This window comes from Aquarana catesbeiana, linkage group LG08, assembly GCF_042186555.1.
Source record: "Aquarana catesbeiana isolate 2022-GZ linkage group LG08, ASM4218655v1, whole genome shotgun sequence".
NCBI lineage: Eukaryota > Metazoa > Chordata > Amphibia > Anura > Ranidae > Aquarana > Aquarana catesbeiana.
In genome coordinates this window covers 308,292,515-308,312,536 of record NC_133331.1, presented here as the reverse complement: position 1 = coordinate 308,312,536, position 20,022 = coordinate 308,292,515, and the positions used below count along the sequence as shown (strand labels likewise).

Sequence of the window (20,022 nt, the reverse complement as noted above, 5' to 3'; positions counted from 1 at the left end):
AGTGCACACACTATGGAAGAAATAGTTCACAATTTATTTTACTTCCAAGTCTAAGGATTGCAGTTTAGGCAAAACTGTTAGACAATTAGTAGATCTTCATATCATCAGACACTGTCCATCTCCATTCGTCAATATATCGTCATGTTCCCAACAAATGAGGAGAAGATACTGTACACCATATGAAAGGTCCATCTCCATTCTTCAATATAACGTCATGTTCCCAACAAATGAGGAGGAGATACTGTACATCATATGAAAGGTCCATCTCCATTCCTCAATATAATGTCATGTTCCTAACAAATGAGGAGGAGATACTGTACACCATATGAAAGGTCCATCTCCATTCCTCAATATAATGTCATGTTCCTAACAAATGAGGAGGAGATACTGTACACCATATGAAAGGTCCATCTCCATTCCTCAATATAATGTCATGTTCCCAACAAATGAGGAGGAGATACTGTACACCATATGAAAGGTCCATCTCCCTTTCTCAATATAACGTCATGTTCCCAACAAATGAGGAGGAGATACTGTACACCATATGAAAGGTCCATCTCCATTCCTCAATATAACGTCATGTTCCCAACAAATGAGGAGGAGATACTGTACACCATATGAAAGGTCCATCTCCATTCCCCAATATAACGTCATGTTCCCAACAAATGAGGAGGAGATACTGTACACCATATGAAAGGTCCATCTCCATTCCTCAATATAATGTCATGTTCCCAACAAATGAGGAGGAGATACTGTACACCATATGAAAGGTCCATCTCCATTCCTCAATATAATGTCATGTTCCCAACAAATGAGGTGGAGATACTGTACACCATATGAAAGGTCCATCTCCATTCCTCAATATAACGTCATGTTCCCAACAAATGAGGTGGAGATACTGTACACCATATGAAAGGTCCATCTCCATTCCTCAATATAACGTCATGTTCCCAACAAATGAGGAGGAGATACTGTAGACCATATGAAAGGTCCATCTCCATTCCTCAATATAATGTCATGTTCCCAAAAAATGAGGAGGAGATACTGTACACCATATGAAAGGTCCATCTCCATTCCTCAATATAATGTCATGTTCCCAACAAATGAGGAGGAGATACTGTACACCATATGAAAGGTCCATCTCCATTCCTCAATATAATGTCATGTTCCCAACAAATGAGGAGGAGATACTGTACACCATATGAAAGGTCCATCTCCATTCCTCAATATAATGTCATGTTCCCAACAAATGAGGAGGAGATACTGTACACCATATGAAAGGTCCATCTCCATTCTTCTATATCTTGTAAAAAATGTTGCCTACTGTGGTTTTGGGTGTTTTGTATTATTGATCTGGTTTGTGTTTGTAATTTGCTGTTATCGTTGCACCCAAAATGTCAGCTCTGAGAAAGTTTTGATTTCTGTACCAACGTATGATTTCTGAATGTAAGACATATAAAAAAAATAACATATTTTTAAAATTGCTTTCCAACAGATGGACAGCATTTTTGGAGTGTAAATACACTGGAGGGACATCTTATTTTATCTCCACATTGTAACACGGAATACAGTGACATTTCACGTTTCCCAAAAGTCAATTCTTTCTGGTTGGTGAGATCAGTGGTTCCTGCTAATCCTGAGGAATCTTCTGATAAATCTCATACTATGACCTCAGATGTCCATCTAAGTTCTCCCAGCGTGGACACATCAACAGATCCATCTAATCCCCAGAAATCTTCTTCAACCCATAAAGGAATTAACAAAGGAGAGCGCTCATTGTCCTGCTTGGTGTGTGGAAAATCTTTCACCGATAACAGAAACCTTCTTCAACACCTGAGAACTCACACGGGTGAGCGTCCCTTTTCCTGTTCAGAGTGCGGGAAATGTTTCACTCAGAAAGGAGGGCTTATGGTCCACCAGAGGATTCACACCGGCGAGCGTCCTTTTTCGTGTTCCGAGTGCGGAAAATGCTTCATTCGGAAAGGAGAGCTTGTTAAACACCAGAGGATCCACACAGGGGAGCGTCCTTATCCGTGTTCAGAGTGCGGAAAATGTTTCGCTCAGAAAGGAGCGCTTATTGAACACCAGAGGATTCACACGGGCGAGCGTCCTTATACGTGTACAGAGTGCGGAAAACGTTTCACTCAGAAAGGAGATCTTATTGTGCACCTAAGAATTCACACGGGTGAGCGTCCGTTTCCTTGTTTGGAGTGCGGCAAATGTTTCATCAAGAGAGAAAAACTGATTATACACCAGAGGAGTCACACGGGCGAGCAGCCTTTTTCCTGTTCGGAGTGCGGGAAATGTTTTACTCAGAAAATCACCCTTCTCACACACCAGAGAAGTCACATATGAGCTTCCCTTTTATTATTTAGAATGTGAGGGATCTTTCACAAAAAAAAAAAAAAAATCTTGGACACAGGTGAATTCATAAGGGTGAGTTTCTGGGTTCATGTCCAAAGTGCAGGAAACCCTTTACTCAGAAGGGAAATCTTGTTAAACACATCATGGAATGTCCTTGCTGTGTTCAGATGACAGATAAAAGAATTCTGATTCAACATCGAAGAGAAAGCACCTGCTGATTCTTTTGACAAATGTAGGATGGGTTTCAACACGTAGCTCTTTAGAGTTGGAGATCACGCTGGACTGACTGACTCATTTGTAGGTCAATGGGTAGGTGATGGTCGGGGTTGGGTTGGAAGAGTTCTCCCCCAATGATTCCTGCCCAACTTAAGAGAACTTGCATTTCATTGGATATTGGGTGCTCCTTTTTACCTACCTTTATGAGTTTCAACAGGTGCGAACTGTTTAGTCTATATAACAACTGGGGTGCATCCTGGCAAAATTGCTATTTCATTCATAGGGGTGGTTATTGAGGAGAACCCAGTACAACATTTCTTAACACTCGGTTGGTCTATTTGAAATGTTTCTTGGTTTAGAGCAGGGGTCTCCAAACTATGGCCCTCCAGTTGTTCAGGAACTACAGTTCCTATCATGCCTAGCCATGTCTGCGAATGTCAGAGCTTTACAATGCCTCATGGGACGTGTAGTTCCGCCACAGCTGGAGGGCCATAGTTTAGAGATCCCTGGTTAAGAGCATCAATTAAAGCCAACTCGTTTCGGGGTAAATGCCTCACGCTTCCTCAGGGCCCTCAAATATGTTCACATTACAAACTGCCTTTTTTTTTTTTAGGTAAAGTTTGATGGGGCCGGGACTTCTCTTGGCTTTCTCTATTTCTTGTAGACTCCCAATAATGGGATGTGCCAGCTACAGTCTGCCCACCACTTTGTGGTATCTCCATTCCTTCCTATACCTGCATACTATAAAATAAAAATACGGCATGGATAGTAGAAGCCTTCTCATAATGGGCTATGAAGCCTTCTCATAATGGGCTATGAAACTTTCTCATAATGGGCCAGGAAGCCTTCTTATAATGGGCCATGAAGCTTTCTCATAATGGGCCATGAAGCTTTCTCATAATGGGCCATGAAGCTTTCTCATAATGGGCTATGAAGCCTTCTCATAATGGGCTATGAAGCCTTCTCATAATGGGCTATGAAGCCTTCTCATAATGGGCTATGAAGCCTTTTCATAATGGGCTATGAAGCCTTCTCATAATGGGCTATGAAGCCTTTTCATAATGGGCTATGAAGCCATCTCATAATGGGCCATGAAGCCTTCTCATAATGGGCCATGAAGCTTTGTCATAATGGGCCATGAAGCTTTGTCATATTGGGCTATGAAGCCTTCTCATATTGGGCTATGAAGCCTTCTCATAATGGGCCATGAAGCCTTCTCGTAATGGGCCATGAAGCCTTCTCGTAATGGGCCATGAAGCCTTCTCGTAATGGGCCATGAAGCCTTCTCGTAATGGACCATGAAGCCATCTCATAATGTGCCATGAAGCTTTGTCATAATGGGCCATGAAGCCTTCTCATAATGGGCCATGAAGCCTTCTCATAATGGGCCATGAAGCCTTCTCATAATGGGCCATGAAGCTTTGTCATAATGGACCATGAAACTTTGTCATAATGGGCCATGAAGCCTTCTCGTAATGGGCCATGAAGCTTTCTCATAATGGGCCATGAAGCCTTCTCATAATGGGCCATGAAGCTTTCTCATAATGGGCCATGAAGCCTTCTCATAATGGGCCATGAAGCCTTCTCATTTACCGGGGTTATGGCTAAAGGTATCAGCCATAACTCTGTTTTTTTTTTTTCAGTCAATGACTCTCTTTCTAATAAAACCAATCCAAACAGCTGATTTCCTGCTAGATCTCTTTTAGAAGCAGTGGGAAGGGTCACCCCCCACCACCACCACCACTCAACTGTGTTTTTCTCATACTTGGCAAGCCCGGGAAACGGGCTGGTCACAGGTGAGGAGAGACCAGATCGTATATCCCCACCTCTATGATCTAGGAGGACCACCTCTATGATCATGTCACTTCCGGTCTAGGGTGGAAGTGAACTTTTTTTTTTTTTTTTTAAAGCATATGATCAATGTTTTTGAGTTTTTGCTTTCAAAGGTAGAGAAGAAATCTGGGGTCTTATAAATCTCTCCATAAAGAGGACCTGTCATCTCTTATAGGGATGTTTACATTCCTTGTAATAGAAATTAATATGGTAAAAAAAACAAAACAAAAAGAAAAATTAAAGAGACAGTGTAAAAAAAATTTAAAGCGCGCTAAATCGAATACATATGTAAACGGTGTTCGGACCACACATGTGAGGTATCACCACGAACGTTAGAGCGAGAGCAATAATTCTATCACTAGACCTCCTCTGTAACTTTAAACAGGTAACCTGTAAAAAAATGTAAAGGGTCGCCTATGCAGATTTTTTAGTATCCTAGTTTGTTGCCATTCAGCAGGGACCGAGTGGATCTTCTGATTCTAGGTGCTGGTGCTGACCAATTATAACCGCTCTGATCCATCCCAGATTTTATTCTTTGGTGTGGTGCTCCTTCCTTTTCATGATTTACAGGGCGCCCAACCTCAATAGGTTCCCAAAAACAAACCGGCAGCTCTTGTACCTTTTTTAGTGTTCTGTTCGCACTCAGCCTTTTCACCTAGTGCTCATCAGAAAGCGAAAGAAAGCCCTGAGCCTCAGTCAGCCGTCAGTGCCCACCCAGCCAGTGTACTGGTCCAGTGATTTGAAATCCCCTTTCATCTCCCCTTCTTCCTGCAGAACATTTGGGATGAATCAGAGTGATTCTGATTGGCCACCGCGGGCACAGAGGATCACACTGATCCATCCCAGATGCTATTCTTTGGTCTGGTGCTCGTTCCATTTCCTAACAGGTTGCCCACCCCCAATGGGTTCCCCAACACAAAGCGGCGGATCTTATACCTTTTTTAGTGTTATGTCAGCACTCAGCCTTTTCACCTAAACCCTCATAGGAAAGCGGGACCTGAGCCTCAGTCAGCTCAATTATATTAAGGCCTATGCACAGCTAATGCTGATAATAAGAACTGACTACTACCCTGTTTCCCCGAAAATAAGACCTAGCGTGATTGTCGGTGATGGCTGCAATATAAGCCCTACCCCCCCCAAATAAGCCCTACCCTGTTTTGCCGAAAATAAGCCCTACCCTGAAAATAAGACCTACAAGGACTTTAACTAGGGCTTATTTGGGGGGTAGGGCTTATATTACAGTCATCACCGACAATCACGCTAGGTCTTATTTTCGGGGAAACAGGGTAGGTATGATGTGGACCTAGGAATGGAGTCCTATTCCCACCCAAAGCTCTTCAATGCATCCCGAGTACTCAGGACAGGACTTACGTTTTTTTACCCCAGTCAGAACCCTGGAGCCCCTCAACATGTGTGAGAAACCGAGGTGACACCTACACATCGTCCACAATTAGAAGATTGCTCGTGGCTAAGATCACATTCCTTTGCCTGGTATTGAAGTTCTGTATATTGAGCCTAACATCTTGTATTTCAATGTTTCGTTTGATTTCCATTTAGTTTCTCATTAATGAATATTAAAACCCTATAAAATGTTTGTTTTGTCATTTCTTCTGTAATGTGGGCATTTTATCTGAGGTGTGATCTTCATGTGTAATGCAATAGAGGAAAGAGAAAGTGAAACCAACGTTGTTACAGGTGGAGAATCGCTACACAGTTATGTTTATACTGAGTGATATTTCCTGATCAATTGATTCGTAAATTATTAGCGCGCAGCTTCTCTGGGTTGTGCTCGATCGTTATTATAATCATTAGAGGATTGGACCACAAGCCAGCGAATGGTATGTTGAATTATAACAGAAAATATGGTGCTTGTGGTCCACACAAGGCGGTGATTTCAGGTGGAACACAAAAACAGCTAATGATGTAGAAGTAGAAACAGGAAGTCTTGGGTTAAAGGTGAGTCCGAAGGAAGTAGAGGGGAGAGATTTATCCAACTGTCCATCCAGAGCCTCTGGTTTATAGACCGGATACATCCTAAATATAGAACCATTTATCCAACTGTCCATCCAGAGCCTCTGGTTTATAGACCGGATACATCCTAAATATAGAACCATTTATCCAACTGTCCATCCAGAGCCTCTGGTTTATAGACCGGATACATCCTAAATATAGAACCATTTATCTAACTGTCCATCCAGAGCCTCTGGTTTATAGACCGGATACATCCTAAATATAGAACCATTTATCCAACTGTCCATCCAGAACCTCTGGTTTATAGATCAGATACATCCTAAATATAGAACCATTTATCCAACTGTCCATCCAGAGCCTCTGGTTTATAGACCAGATACATCCTAAATATAGAAATATTTATCCAACTGTCCATCCAAAGCCTCTGGTTTCTAGACCGGATACATCCTAAATATAGAACCATTTATCCAACTGTCCATCCAGAGCCTCTGGTTTATAGACCGGATACATCCTAAATATAGAACCATTTATCCAACTGTCCATCCAGAGCCTCTGGTTTATAGACCGGATACATCCTAAATATAGAACCATTTATCCAACTGTCCATCCAGAGCCTCTGGTTTATAGACCGGATACATCCTAAATATAGAACCATTTATCTAACTGTCCATCCAGAGCCTCTGGTTTATAGACCGGATACATCCTAAATATAGAACCATTTATCCAACTGTCCATCCAGAACCTCTGGTTTATAGATCAGATACATCCTAAATATAGAACCATTTATCCAACTGTCCATCCAGAGCCTCTGGTTTATAGACCAGATACATCCTAAATATAGAAATATTTATCCAACTGTCCATCCAAAGCCTCTGGTTTATAGACCAGATACATCCTAAATATAGAACCATTTATCCAACTGTCCATCCAGAGCCTCTGGTTTATAGACCAGATACATACAAATATATTGATCTATAACAGGTACTTATATAGTGCTGTCAAATTACGCAGCGCTTTTCCATATATACTCACCGACCCCTTTATTAGGTACACCTTGTGCTAGTACCGGGTTGGACCCCTTTTTGCCTTCAGAACTGCCTTCATTCTTCATGGAATAGATTCAACAAGGTGTTGGAAACTTTCCTCAGAGATTTTGGTCCATAGTGACATGATAACATCACACAGTTGCTGCAGATTGTCGGCGGCACATCCATGATGCCAATCTTCTGTTCCACCACATCCCAAAGGTGCTCTATTGGATTGAGATGTGGTGAGTGTGGAGACCATTGGAGTACAGTGACCTCATTGTCCAGTGGTGAGATGATTGGAGCTTTGTGACATGGTGCATTATCCTGCTGGAAGGAGCCATCAGAAGATGGGGACACTGTAGTTATAGAGGGATGGACATGGTCAGCAACAATACTCAGGTAGGCCGTGGCGTATAAACGATGCTCAATTGGTACTAAGGGGCCCAAAGTGTGCCAAGAAAATATCCCCCACACCATTACACCACCAGCCTGAACCGTTGATACAAGGCAGGATGGATCCATGCTTTCATGTTATTTATGCCAAATTCTTACCCTGCAGTCTGAATGTTGAAGCTGAAATCGAGACTCATCAGACCAGGCAACCTTTTTCCAATCTTCTATTGTCCAATTTTGGTGAGCCTGTGCAAATTGTCACCTCAGTTTCCTGTTCTTAGCTGACAGGAGTGACACCCGGTGTGGTCTTTTGCTGCTGTAGTCCATCTGCTTCAAGGTTGGATGTGTTGTGCGTTCAGAGATGGTATTCTGCATACCTTGGATGTAACAAGTGGTTATTTGAGTTACTGTTGCCTTTCTATCATCCCCAACCAGTCTGCCCATTCTTCTCTGACGCCAACAAGGCATTTTCCTCCACACAACTGCCGCTCACTGGACATTTTCTCTTTTTCAGACCATTCTCTGTAAACCCGAGAGATGGTTGAAAAGATGAGAGATGTGTGAAAATCCCAGTAGATCAGCAGTTTTTGAAATTTTGAAATACTCAGACCAGCTTGTTTGGCACCAACAACCATGCTACGTTCAAAGTCACCTAAATCCCCTTTCTTCCCCATTGTGAGGCACGGTTTAAACTGCAGCAAGTCGTCTTCACCACGTCTCCATGCCTACATGCATTGAGTTGCTGCCACGTGACTGGCTGATTAGCAACTTGTGATACCAAGCAATTGAACAGGTGTACCTAATAAAGTGGCCGAGTGTGTATGTAGATATATATATACCTGTATATCATAACTTTTTATTTAGTGTCCCCTTCATGAATATTTAAATACTATCAAATTGCTTTAACTCAATGTTTTTTCCCTCCTTGATTTCTAAATGAGATATAGGAGAGAGGATGGGAGTAGAGATGACTCCATCTATAAGGATATACGACACAAACACATAGGCCAAGCACAAGGCCGTGTTCACACTACGAGACGTTTCTTGGGACTGCAGTTCCTCTGAGCTCCAAAAGGTGGTGATCTCATTTCTACCCAGACAGGAAGTCTCTATGGAAGACAGGAAGTGATGTTGGGTTATAAACAGGAAGTTCCGGGTCAGAAGTGAGTCGGGAGGAAGCAGAGAGAAGACATTGCTGGAACTGAAAGCAGAGGAGGTAATAAGATATTATTTTATATTTACACCCAGTAACCCCCCGTCATGTCCGTCCTCTTCTTCCATAGCGACGTCTTTTATCTACTACAGAGGTCACACACACTATATATACACCCCAATAGCTATTTTTAGTATAAAAACAAGTTAGAAAATAGAGTCAAAAGTATCATAAATACATTGAAAATCCCCCCTCCCCAAGAAACATGTAGGGTGCATAAATATATATAAAATGTCTATAGTATCTAACAAAAGTGAGTACACCCCTAAGTGAAAATGTCCAAATTGGACCCAAAGTGTCAATATTTTGTGTGGCCACCATTATTTTCCAGCACTGCCTTAACTCTCTTGGGTATGGAGTTCACAGAACTTCACAGGTTGCCACTGGAGTCCTCTTCCACTCCTCCATGATGACATCACGGAGCTGGTGGATGTTAGAGACCTTGCGCTCCTCCATCTTCCATTTGAGGATGTCCCACAGATGGTCAATAGGGTTTAGGTCTGGAGACATGCTTGGCCAGTCCATCACCTTTACCCTCAGCTTCTGTAACAAGGCAGTGGTCATCTTGGAGGTGTGTTTGGGGTCATTATCATGTTGGAATACTGCCCTGCGGCCCAGTCTCTGAAGGGAGGGGATCATGCTCTGCTTCAGTATGTCACAGTACAGGTTGGCATTCATGGTTCCCTCAATGATCTGTAGCTCCCCAGTGCCGGCAGCACTCATGCAGCCCCAGACCATGACACACCCACCACCATGCTTGACTGTAGGCAAAACACACTTGTCTTTGTACTCCTCACCTGGTTGCCACCACACAAGATTGACACCATCTGAACCAAATAAGTTTATCTTGGTCTCATCAGACCACAGGACATGGTTCCAGTAATCCATGTCCTTAGTCTGCTTGTCTTCAGCAAACTGTTTTCAGGTTTTCTTGTGCATCATCTTTAGAAGAGGCTTCCTTCTGGGATGACAGCCATGCAGACCAATTTGATGCAGTGTGCGGCGTATGGTCTGAGCACTGATAGGCTGACCCCCCACCCCTTCAACCTCTGCAGCAATGCTGGCAGCACTCATACGTCTATTTACCAAAGACAACCTCTGGATATGACGCTGAGCATGTACATTAAATTTCTTTGGTTGACCATGGCGAGGCCTGTTCTGAGTGGAACCTGTCCTGTTAAACCTCTGTATGGTCTTGGCCACCGTGCTGCAGCTCAGTGTCAGGGTCTTGGCAATCTTCTTATCTCCTAGCCCATCTTTATGTAGAGCAACAATTCTTTTTTTAAGATCCTCAGAGAGTTCTTTGCCATGAGGTGCCATGTTGAACTTCCAGTGACCAGTATGAGAGAGTGAGAGCGATAACACCAAATTTAACACACCTGCTCCCCATTCACACCTGAGACCTTGTAACACTAACAAGTCACATGACACCGGGGAGGGAAAATGGCTAATTGGGCCCAATTTGGACATTTTCACTTAGGGGTGTACTCACTTTTGTTGCCAGCGGTTTAGACATTAATGACTGTGTGTTGGATTATTTTGAGGGGACAGCAAATTTACACTGTTATACAAGCTGTACACTCACTACTTTACATTGTAGCAAAGTGTCATTTCTTCAGTGTTGTCACATGAAAAGATAGAGAAAAATATTTATAAAAATGTGAGGGGTGTACTTACTTTTGTGAGATACTGTAAATATTAGACATCCATACATGCACATCAGAAGAAGGTTTTTATTGCGTTGCATACCTATAATTTTGAGTATAGTCATATTTTTTTAAGTGCTTGTTTTGAGGATGAATATATTTATTGTTTATTAACTCAACACAGTCACCATTCTAAACCTCCCTCGCTCTTTCCAAGTTCAAAATAAAAGGTTTGGATAGAGTTGAGCCTTTGAAGGAATCTCCACTTGTCTATGAGTTATGATGACCAGCGAGGCCGCTATATGATCTGTCTACAGAGATCAGAGTCTTGTATGGATCACATGATCTCATCAGTGAAGATGGAGGAGGACCCGAGTCACATGACTGAGAGGATATTGAACCTCACCCTGGAGATCATCTACCTGCTGACTGGAGAGGTGAGGAGGATTCTGGGAGGTCACATGACATCACTCTTATCTCTATTAATAAAACACAGACCTGACCGGAGAGGTGAGGAGGATTCTGGGAAGTCACATGACATTATTGTTGCTCTTTCAAAACAGAGTTTTCCTCCATTGAAGTCTGGTAACCATCTAACCATCACAGTGCCTTCACCTCACTCCCTAAAACCCAAGAGAAACAATGACCAGAAGATTCTAGAAGTCACCAAGAAGATCATTGATCTGCTGACAGGAGAGGTGAGCGGTGCCAGGAATTCTGGGACATTATCCAGTAACAGACAAGGGATGTGTCTGGATGGTGACTGTATCATTGTGTGTGTCAGGTTCCTATAAGGTGTCAGGATGTCACGGCCTCTGTGGAGGAGTGTTTAGAAGGACACAAGGATCTCTACAAGGACGTCATGATGGAGAATCAGCCGCCCCTCACATCACCGGGTAAGAGGAGACTTTATTGTAAAGGAGAGAGCAGTACGGAGGGTCCACCTAGATCCCCCATCATCTGATAAACACATAGAAACAATGTATTCAGTCAGTGTGTGTGTTTCCTACAGATGGATCCAGTAATGGGAACCCACCAGAGAGATGTCCCCGTCCTCTGTATTCCCGGGATTCCACACAGGAAGATCACACCATCCCTCACCATCATCAGGTAGGTGGGACTGAATATTCTAAAGTCTGTATGAGATGGTATTCTTCTACCCTGTCTCTTGTTTTAACGTTTACTTTTAAAAGATGTTATTTTCTTTCATTTTGGGGTTTAGGGCGAAAACTTGATTAGTATGAAAGTTGAAGTTAAAGAGGAAGAACAGGAGACGTATGTGAGGGGAGCTGAGCAGTCTATGGAGGAGGTTGGGACGACAATGAAAAGCGAACAGGATGAACCTTCTCTAGGTATCAACACAGGTTAGTAACAGACACTATGAAAAAAACTGTTGCTCCGTGGTTCAACTTTATTTCTACTAGAATAAAGAATGGCGTTTGACCAAATGTTTTGGAGAATTAACAGATTTTGATTTTATCAGATAAGATGAGACTGCATTATACATGGTAGATCAGCAACATTGGCAAGTCAGTTCATATTGAAAAGTCATCTCCCCTATTGTAAGATGAAGGGGTCGCCATTTCCCGATTAGTGCTAGAATGGATGGAGCTGCCAACAAATGAAGTTGAGGTATTATACACCCTATTATAGGTCCATCTTCACCTCTCAATATAATGTCATGTTCCCAGCAAATGAGGAGGAGGTACTGTACACTATATGATAGGTCCATCTCCATTCTTTAGTATGTTGTCAGGTTTCCAAGAAATGGAGGAGATACTGTACACCATATGAAAAGGTCCATCTCCATTCCTCAATATAATGTCATGTTCCCAACAAATGAGGAGGAGATACTGTACACCATATGAAAGGTCCATCTCCATTCCTCAATATAACGTCATGTTCCCAACAAATGAGGAGGAGATACTGTACACCATATGAAAGGTCCATCTCCATTCCTCAATATAATGTCATGTTCCCAACAAATGAGGAGAAGATACTGTACACCATATGAAAGGTCCATCTCCATTCCTCAATATAACGTCATGTTCCCAACAAATGAGGAGGAGATACTGTACATCATATGAAAGGTCCATCTCCATGTTTTGCAACTGTTATCTGGTTTGTTTTGTTATCTTTTGTTGTCAGGACTCTATGAATCTTTTGACTGCTTGACCAACTTACATGACTCTTTAACTTCTGACACTTTTAACATTTATTATAATTTGATTTTTTAGCAGATGGACTCCAAGTCAGGAAAACTCTGGAGAAACATCCAATATTATCTGCTGGTTGTAAATCAGAAGATAATGGCTTAAGACGGACTTCAATGTCTGTAAATTCAGTTACTCAAAATATACACGGCAGACCTTATTATTTGGAGAAACCAATAGAGGTGTCTAATCCTGAAGTATCTTCTGATCAATCATCTAATATGACGTCAGATATCCATTGGGGACCTCACAGTGCGGATACGTCAACAGATCCTTCTAAACGCAAAGAATCTGCTTTGACCCCAAAAGATGAGAGTTCCTTGTCTTGTTTGGGGTGCGGGAAATCTTTCACCATGAGGTCTGAACTTTTCACCCATCTCAGATCTCACACCAGTGTGACCTTTACATGTTCAGAGTGCGGGGAGACTTTCTCTAAAAAGTGTGAACTTGATGCGCACAGGAGAACTCACAGGAAGGAGAATTCTTATTCGTGTTCAGAGTGCGGGAAATGTTTCCCTGAGAAGAGAGCCCTCGTTGCCCATCAGAGAAGTCACACGGGTGAACGTCCCTTTTCGTGCCCAGAGTGCGGGAAGGGTTTCACTCAGAAAGGAAGCCTTCTTACGCACCAGAGAAGTCACACGGGCGAATGCCCTTACTCATGTTCAGACTGCGGGAAATCTTTCACCGTCAAAGGCAAACTACTTGCACACCGGAGAAGTCACACGGGCGAGCGTCCTTATTCCTGTGCGGAGTGCGGGAAATGTTTCACTCAGAAAGGAAGCCTTCTTTATCACCAGAGGATTCACACGGGCGAGCGTCCTTATTCGTGTTCAGAGTGCGGGAAATGCTTTACACATAAGGGAAATTTAATTCGACATCAGAGCACTCATTGATGCTGATGACTATTGTGTAGAAACGTGTAACGGGAGGTTTTGGTCAGTCCAAAGGACTGTGAGATAGAAATTTTTATTTAAAGGGGGTTATCCCTGCAAAAGTCCTTCCCTGGCAGCTTACCGGTCCTAAGATGTGGCGGCTGCTTTCGTTTTCTTTTCTCATCTTTGTTTTTCCTTTTATTATCCCCTGCCAGTGACATAGCTCCTGCCTAAGGCTGAGAACGCTCACTTATTAGATGTGAAAAAAGGGAAGAAAAAGCACTCACATTTCCACATTCGTAAATTTAGAGGAGTACACAGAAGGGGAGGGATATTAAGACAGTAAACCTAGGTCGGACTTTAAAGGCATAGGGAACAACAATGAAGTATAGAAAAAATAACAATGTTTATTGAAAAATACATAGAGCATTCAAAGAATTAAAAATAATGTATAATGATACACAATATACAGTGAGCCCTTGTGCGTCAACGCGTTTCACCGTTGGGCTTCTTCGGGACACATTCAAGATTTTACAGATAGCAATAGAGAAAACGGATCTCACTGTCTTGCAGGGAAATAAAACTCAAATATAGATATCCAAATGACAATCTTCCAAAATACCGTCCCCACAAGGACTGGTTCACAGTAGTCTGTACATGAGTAGGTAGAACCAGTCAGATTAGCAAAATGGACAAATAGTTTCAAAAATCAGGGGCACGATGATACCCTGTTTCCCCAAAAATAAGACCTAGCGTGATTGTCGGTGATGGCTGCAATATAAGCCCTACTCCCCAAATAAGCCCTACCCTGTTTCCCCGAAAATAAGCCTTACCCTGAAAAGAAGACCTACAAGGACTTTAACTAGGGCTTATTTGGGGGGTAGGGCTTATATTGCAGCCATCACCGACAATCGCGCTAGGTCTTATTTTTGGGGAAACAGGGTACCATCAGTAGTAACCCAATACCATAGACCACAGGCAGAGGGAGTTAAGGCATTAAAGCCCATCAACCATTGTAGTAAGTGGTCAAAGACTCACGTACCTAGACAGAGTACTATAAAGTTATCCAAAAATACATAGCAAGATTTCCAAAAGGGAAAGATGACTAATGGCCCCTGGGAAGACAGCCTTCCGCTAGACACTTATTGTACTGTATCTCTGGAGGAGCAACGTCATACCCTAGGTTTTGATTTGGACTACAGAACCCCTCCCCCCCTCTAATCCTTTAATGTGGGTAGAGGTTGTGTAGTTCACCAACATAGCTGGGCAGGGATGATAACATTTGCTTGGGATTTCATTGTAGCAGAGGCAAAAAGCACAGGAAGTTCTCTAGATCTCTGGCAGGATCGACAAATATTTCTTTGGCATTTATCAAAGAGATATAACAAAACCCTTTTAACCACTTGCACACCGGAAGGATTTGCCCCCTTAAGGCCATTTTTTGCGATTCGGCACTGAGTCGTTTTAACAGACAATTGCGCGGTCGTGCGACGCTGTACCCAAACAAAATTGACATCCTTTTTTTTTGCCACAAATATAGATTTCTTTTGATGGTATTTGATCACCTCTGTGGTTTTTATTTTGTGCACTATAAACAAAAAAAGAGACACAATTTTGAAAAAACGCATTATTACTTTTTGCTATAATAAATATCCCCCAAAAATAAAAAAAACAAAAAAACAATTTTTTTACTCTGTTTAGGCCGATATGTATTCTTCTAACATATTTTTGGTAAAGAAAATCACAATAAGCGTATATTGATTGGTTTGTGCAAAAGTTATAGCGTCTACAAAATAGGGGATAGATTTATAGCATTTTTATTATTTATTTTATTTCTTTCTTTTTTTTACTCGTAATGACAGCGATCTGCGATTTTTAGCGGGACTGCGACATTGCGGCGGACAGATCTGACACTTTTGGGGACCGTTGACATTTATACAGCGATCAGTGCTAAAAAAATGCACTGATTACTGTATAAATGTCACTGTCAGGTGAGGGGTTAACACAAGGGGGCGATAAAGGGGCTAAATGTGTTCCCTGGGAGGTGTTTCTAACTGTGGGGGGATGGGACGGACTGGAGGAGGAGAGAGATCGCTGTTCCTAATCACTTGGAACAGACGATCTCTCTCCTCCAGTCCGTCCCATCCCGCCACAGTTAGAAACACCTCCCGGGGAACACATTTAGCCCCTTGATCGCCCCCTAGTGTTTACTGTAAAAATGTCACTGTCAGGTAAGGGGTTAACACTAGGGGGCGATCAAGGGGCTAAATGTGTTCCCTGGGAGGTGTTTCTAACTGTGGGGGGGGGGATGGGACGGACTGGAGTAGAGAGAGATCGTCTGTTCCTAGTGATTAGGAACAGTGATCTCTCTCCTCCTCCAGTCCGCCCCCCCCCCCACAGTTAGGAACACCTCTCAGGGAACACATTTAGCCCCTTGATCGCCCCCTAGTGTTTACTGTATAAATACAGTGGACCTTTATGGACCTTGCTTTGTGCACTTGTGCGCAGTCATGTTGGAACAGGAAGGGGACATTCCCAAACTGTTACCAGAAAGTTGGGAGCATGAAATTGTACAAAATGTCTTGGGTATGACGCCATGAGAGTTCCTTTCACTGGAACTAAGGGGCCAAGCCCAACCCCTGAAAAACAACCCCCCCACCATAATCCCCCCTCCACCAAATAATTTGGACCAGTGCATGATAGAACACAATTGGAATGAAATAGAGTGGAGACTGTGAGCCAGGCCTTCTCATCCAACATCAGTGCCTGACCTCACAAATGCGCTTTTGGAAGAATGGTCGAACATTCCCATAGACACACTCCTAAACCTTGTGGACGTCCTTCCCAGAAGAGTTGAAGCTGTTATAGCTGCAAAGGGTGGGCCAACTCAATATTGAACCCTACGGACTAAGACTGGGATGCCATTAAAGTTCATGTGCGTGTAAAGGCAGGTGTCCCAATACTTTTGGTAATATAGTGTATGTTAAATGCTCATATATTCTTATTGGACAGTTGAGCCTGGTGACAGGGCCTCTTTAAGGTTTTTTTTTTTTTTTACTGTTTGTTAAGAATATGTAAATGCTTCAATTCCCACACAGATTCACTTTAACCTTACTCCTAACTATATGACTAATTTGTTGGTTGTCATCGTAACTAAAGACCTAAGTGAACATGCTGTAGTCACCAAATGGAAATGGCAGTGGTGAAAGATGGCTACATTTTCTTTCCCAGTATATAAAGGAAACAGCAGAGGGCGCCAACTAAGTATACTGCATTTAGTTGGTGCCCTCTGCTGTTTCCCTTTATATACTGGGAAGGAAAATGTAGCCATCTTTCCCCACAACCATTTCCATTTGGTGACTACAGCATGTTCACTTAGGTCCTTGGTTAACAAATTAGTCATAAAGTTAAAAGGATATAGGAAAAGACTTTTATTAAATACCACAAATGTCAAATTACAAGATGCATAAAGATAAGAACATGTCATCCGCCCAGTGAGATTCGTTGTTGAGCCTTCCCAAGATGGTGGCAAGCACATGCACATTGCTATTTGTTAGGAGAACCTATTGTTTGGTCATTACTCAACAATGTTCTTTGTTTTGCTTTACTGAAGAAGCTGGCTTGTCATTGGACCACCCAACTGATATCATAGATTTAATATTTTAACTTGAATGCACAATATTCGATTTAGATTAAAGCTTGGTTTTATTTTGTCCTAATTATTCTCTAAACAGAAACACACTTGACAACATTCTGTCCCGAGTCCTTTATTTCTTCTTCATAGTTCTCATATTATTTGTAATAAAAAAAAAAAAATTATAATAATACATGAATTGTTTTCAGTTTATAGAGCGTTAGCCATTGGGGCTTTATTGGGGAGAAAAAGAGTCCAGAAGGTCCAGTCGTGATGTTCTAGGGCAGCCATTCTCATCCTTTTTACCAAGGAGGAACCCATGAACTGGTTTTTAGGTCTTGGGGAACACCTGCCCAAATTATAACTTCAACTCAGTACATGATCAATAATTTGTACATTGTTGGCCAACAAGGAAATGCCTCCTTACGTTGGGGGTCAGTAAACAAACATCCCCTTACATTGATGGCCAAAAGAAGAAGTGCCAAATTACTTTGGTGGTCCCTGGGGGAATAACACCTGCCTAAATTATATTTGACACCATTACTGCCCAATAAGGAAGTGTCTCCTTATATTGGTAGTCAGTAAGGAAATGCCCTCTTACATTGGTGGTAACTAAAGAAAACATCCCTGTTCATTGGTGGGCAGTGAAGAAGTACCCAGTTACTTTGATGGTCACTGGGAGAAGAACCCCTGCCTAAATTGTATCTGCAACCATTGTTGGTCAGGTCAATAAGGAGGTGTCCCCTTCTATTGGTGGTCAGTAAGGAAATGTCCCCCTACATTGGTGGTGAGTAAAGAAAATGTCCCCTTCCATTGGTGGTGAGTAAAGAAAATGTCCCCTTCCATTGGTGGTGAGTAAAGAAAATGTCCCCCTACATTGGTGGTGAGTAAAGAAAATGTCCCTTTTCATTGGTGGTGAGTAAAGAAAATGTCCCCTTCCATTGGTGGTGAGTAAAGAAAATGTCCCTCTTCCATTGGTAGTGAGTAAAGAAAATGTCCCCCTACATTGGTGGTGAGTAAAGAAAATGTCCCCTTCCATTGGTGGTGAGTAAAGAAAATGTCCCTCTTCCATTGGTGGTGAGTAAAGAAAATGTCCCCCTACATTGGTGGTGAGTAAAGAAAATGTCCCCTTTCATTGGTGGTGAGTAAAGAAAATATCCCCTTCCATTGGTGGTGAGTAAAGAAAATGTCCCTCTTCCATTGGTGGTGAGTAAAGAAAATGTCCCCCTACATTGGTGGTGAGTAAAGAAAATGTCCCCTTCCATTGGTGGTGAGTAAAGAAAATGTCCCTCTTCCATTGGTGGTGAGTAAAGAAAATGTCCCCCTACATTGGTGGTGAGTAAAGAAAATGTCCCCTTCCATTGGTGGTGAGTAAAGAAAATGTCCCCCTTCCATTGGTGGTGAGTAAAGAAAATGTCCCCCTTCCATTGGTGGTGAGTAAAGAAAATGTGCCCTTCCATTGGTGGTGAGTAAAGAAAATGTCCCCCTACATTGGTGGTGAGTAAAGAAAATGTCCCCTTCCATTGGTGGTCAATGAAGAAGTGCCCAGTTACTTTTTTGGTCACTGGGAGAAGAACCCCTGCTTTAATTATATCTACAACCATTGCTGGTCAATAAGGAAGTGTCCCTTTATATTGGCGATCAATAAAGAAATGTCCCCTAAGATTGGAGGTCGGTAAAGAAAATGTCCCCTTCCATCGGTGGTCAATAAAGAAGTGCCCAATTACTTTGTTGTTCACTCAGAGAATAACATCTGCCTAAATTATATCTACAACCATTGCTAGTCAGTAAGGAAGTGATCCCCTACATTTCTGGTCAATAAAGAATCATCACCTTACCTTAGAGGTCAGTAAGGAAACATCCCCTTACATTGGTGGTAAGTAGAGAAAACATCCCATTACATTGGTGGTGAGTAAAGAAGTGCTCAGTTACTTTGGTGGTCATAGGGCAAAGAACACATGCCTAAATTATATCTGCAACCATTGCTGGTCAATAAGGAAATGTCCCCTTACATGAGTGGTCAGTAAGGAGGTGTCCTCTTACATGGGTGGTCAGTAAAGAAAACATCCTCCTTCATTGGTGATCAATGAAGAAGTGCCCAGTTATTTTGGTTAGCACTGGGAGAAGAACACCTGCCTAAATCATATCTGCAACCATTGCTGGTCAATAATGAAGTGTCCTCTAATATTGCCGGTCAGTAAGAAAACATCCTCTTTTATATTGGAGGTCAGTAAAGAAAATTTCCCTTTTCATTGGTAGTCAATAAAGAAGTGCCCTACTCTTTTGGTGGCCACTGGGAGAAGAAACTCTTTCGATTGGTGGTTATTAGTGGTACGTTTTAGAAAAGCCCCCTTACAGACAGCTAAACATATCAGTGGTATCAGCTACTTACCGAAAAGGATAAGAGGAAAAGATCTACAGGTCCCACTGCCAAGGAGGAATAATAATAATTTAAGGTCTCAGGAACCTCTGCTTAAATTATATCTCCAACTCACGGTACATTAGTGTGATCTGTAATTTTTGTACATTAGTGGTCAGGAAAAGTCATCTTTTTATATTGGTGGTCAGTAAGGAAATGTCCCCTTACATCGATGGTCAATGAAGAAGTGACCTGTTACTTTGGTGGGGTCTTTGGGAGA

The 20,022-nt window shown here is 42.3% G+C and overlaps 1 protein-coding gene across 1 annotated transcript in view; it reads left to right on the top strand.

The window, feature by feature from the left end:
- The window catches only part of LOC141106920 (uncharacterized), a 30,653-nt gene extending 14,883 nt beyond the window's left edge, over positions 1-15,770 (top strand). The window contains exons 10-17 of the mRNA XM_073597850.1: positions 1,496-2,344; positions 5,060-5,147; positions 10,921-11,101; positions 11,228-11,362; positions 11,449-11,560; positions 11,677-11,774; positions 11,887-12,028; positions 12,902-15,770. Coding sequence (XP_073453951.1) covers positions 1,496-2,344; positions 5,060-5,147; positions 10,921-11,101; positions 11,228-11,362; positions 11,449-11,560; positions 11,677-11,774; positions 11,887-12,028; positions 12,902-13,770 — 2,474 coding nt within the window. The 3' untranslated portion in view covers positions 13,771-15,770. The remainder of the gene's footprint in view (positions 1-1,495; positions 2,345-5,059; positions 5,148-10,920; positions 11,102-11,227; positions 11,363-11,448; positions 11,561-11,676; positions 11,775-11,886; positions 12,029-12,901) is intronic.
- The last annotated feature ends 4,252 nt before the right edge of the window (positions 15,771-20,022 follow it).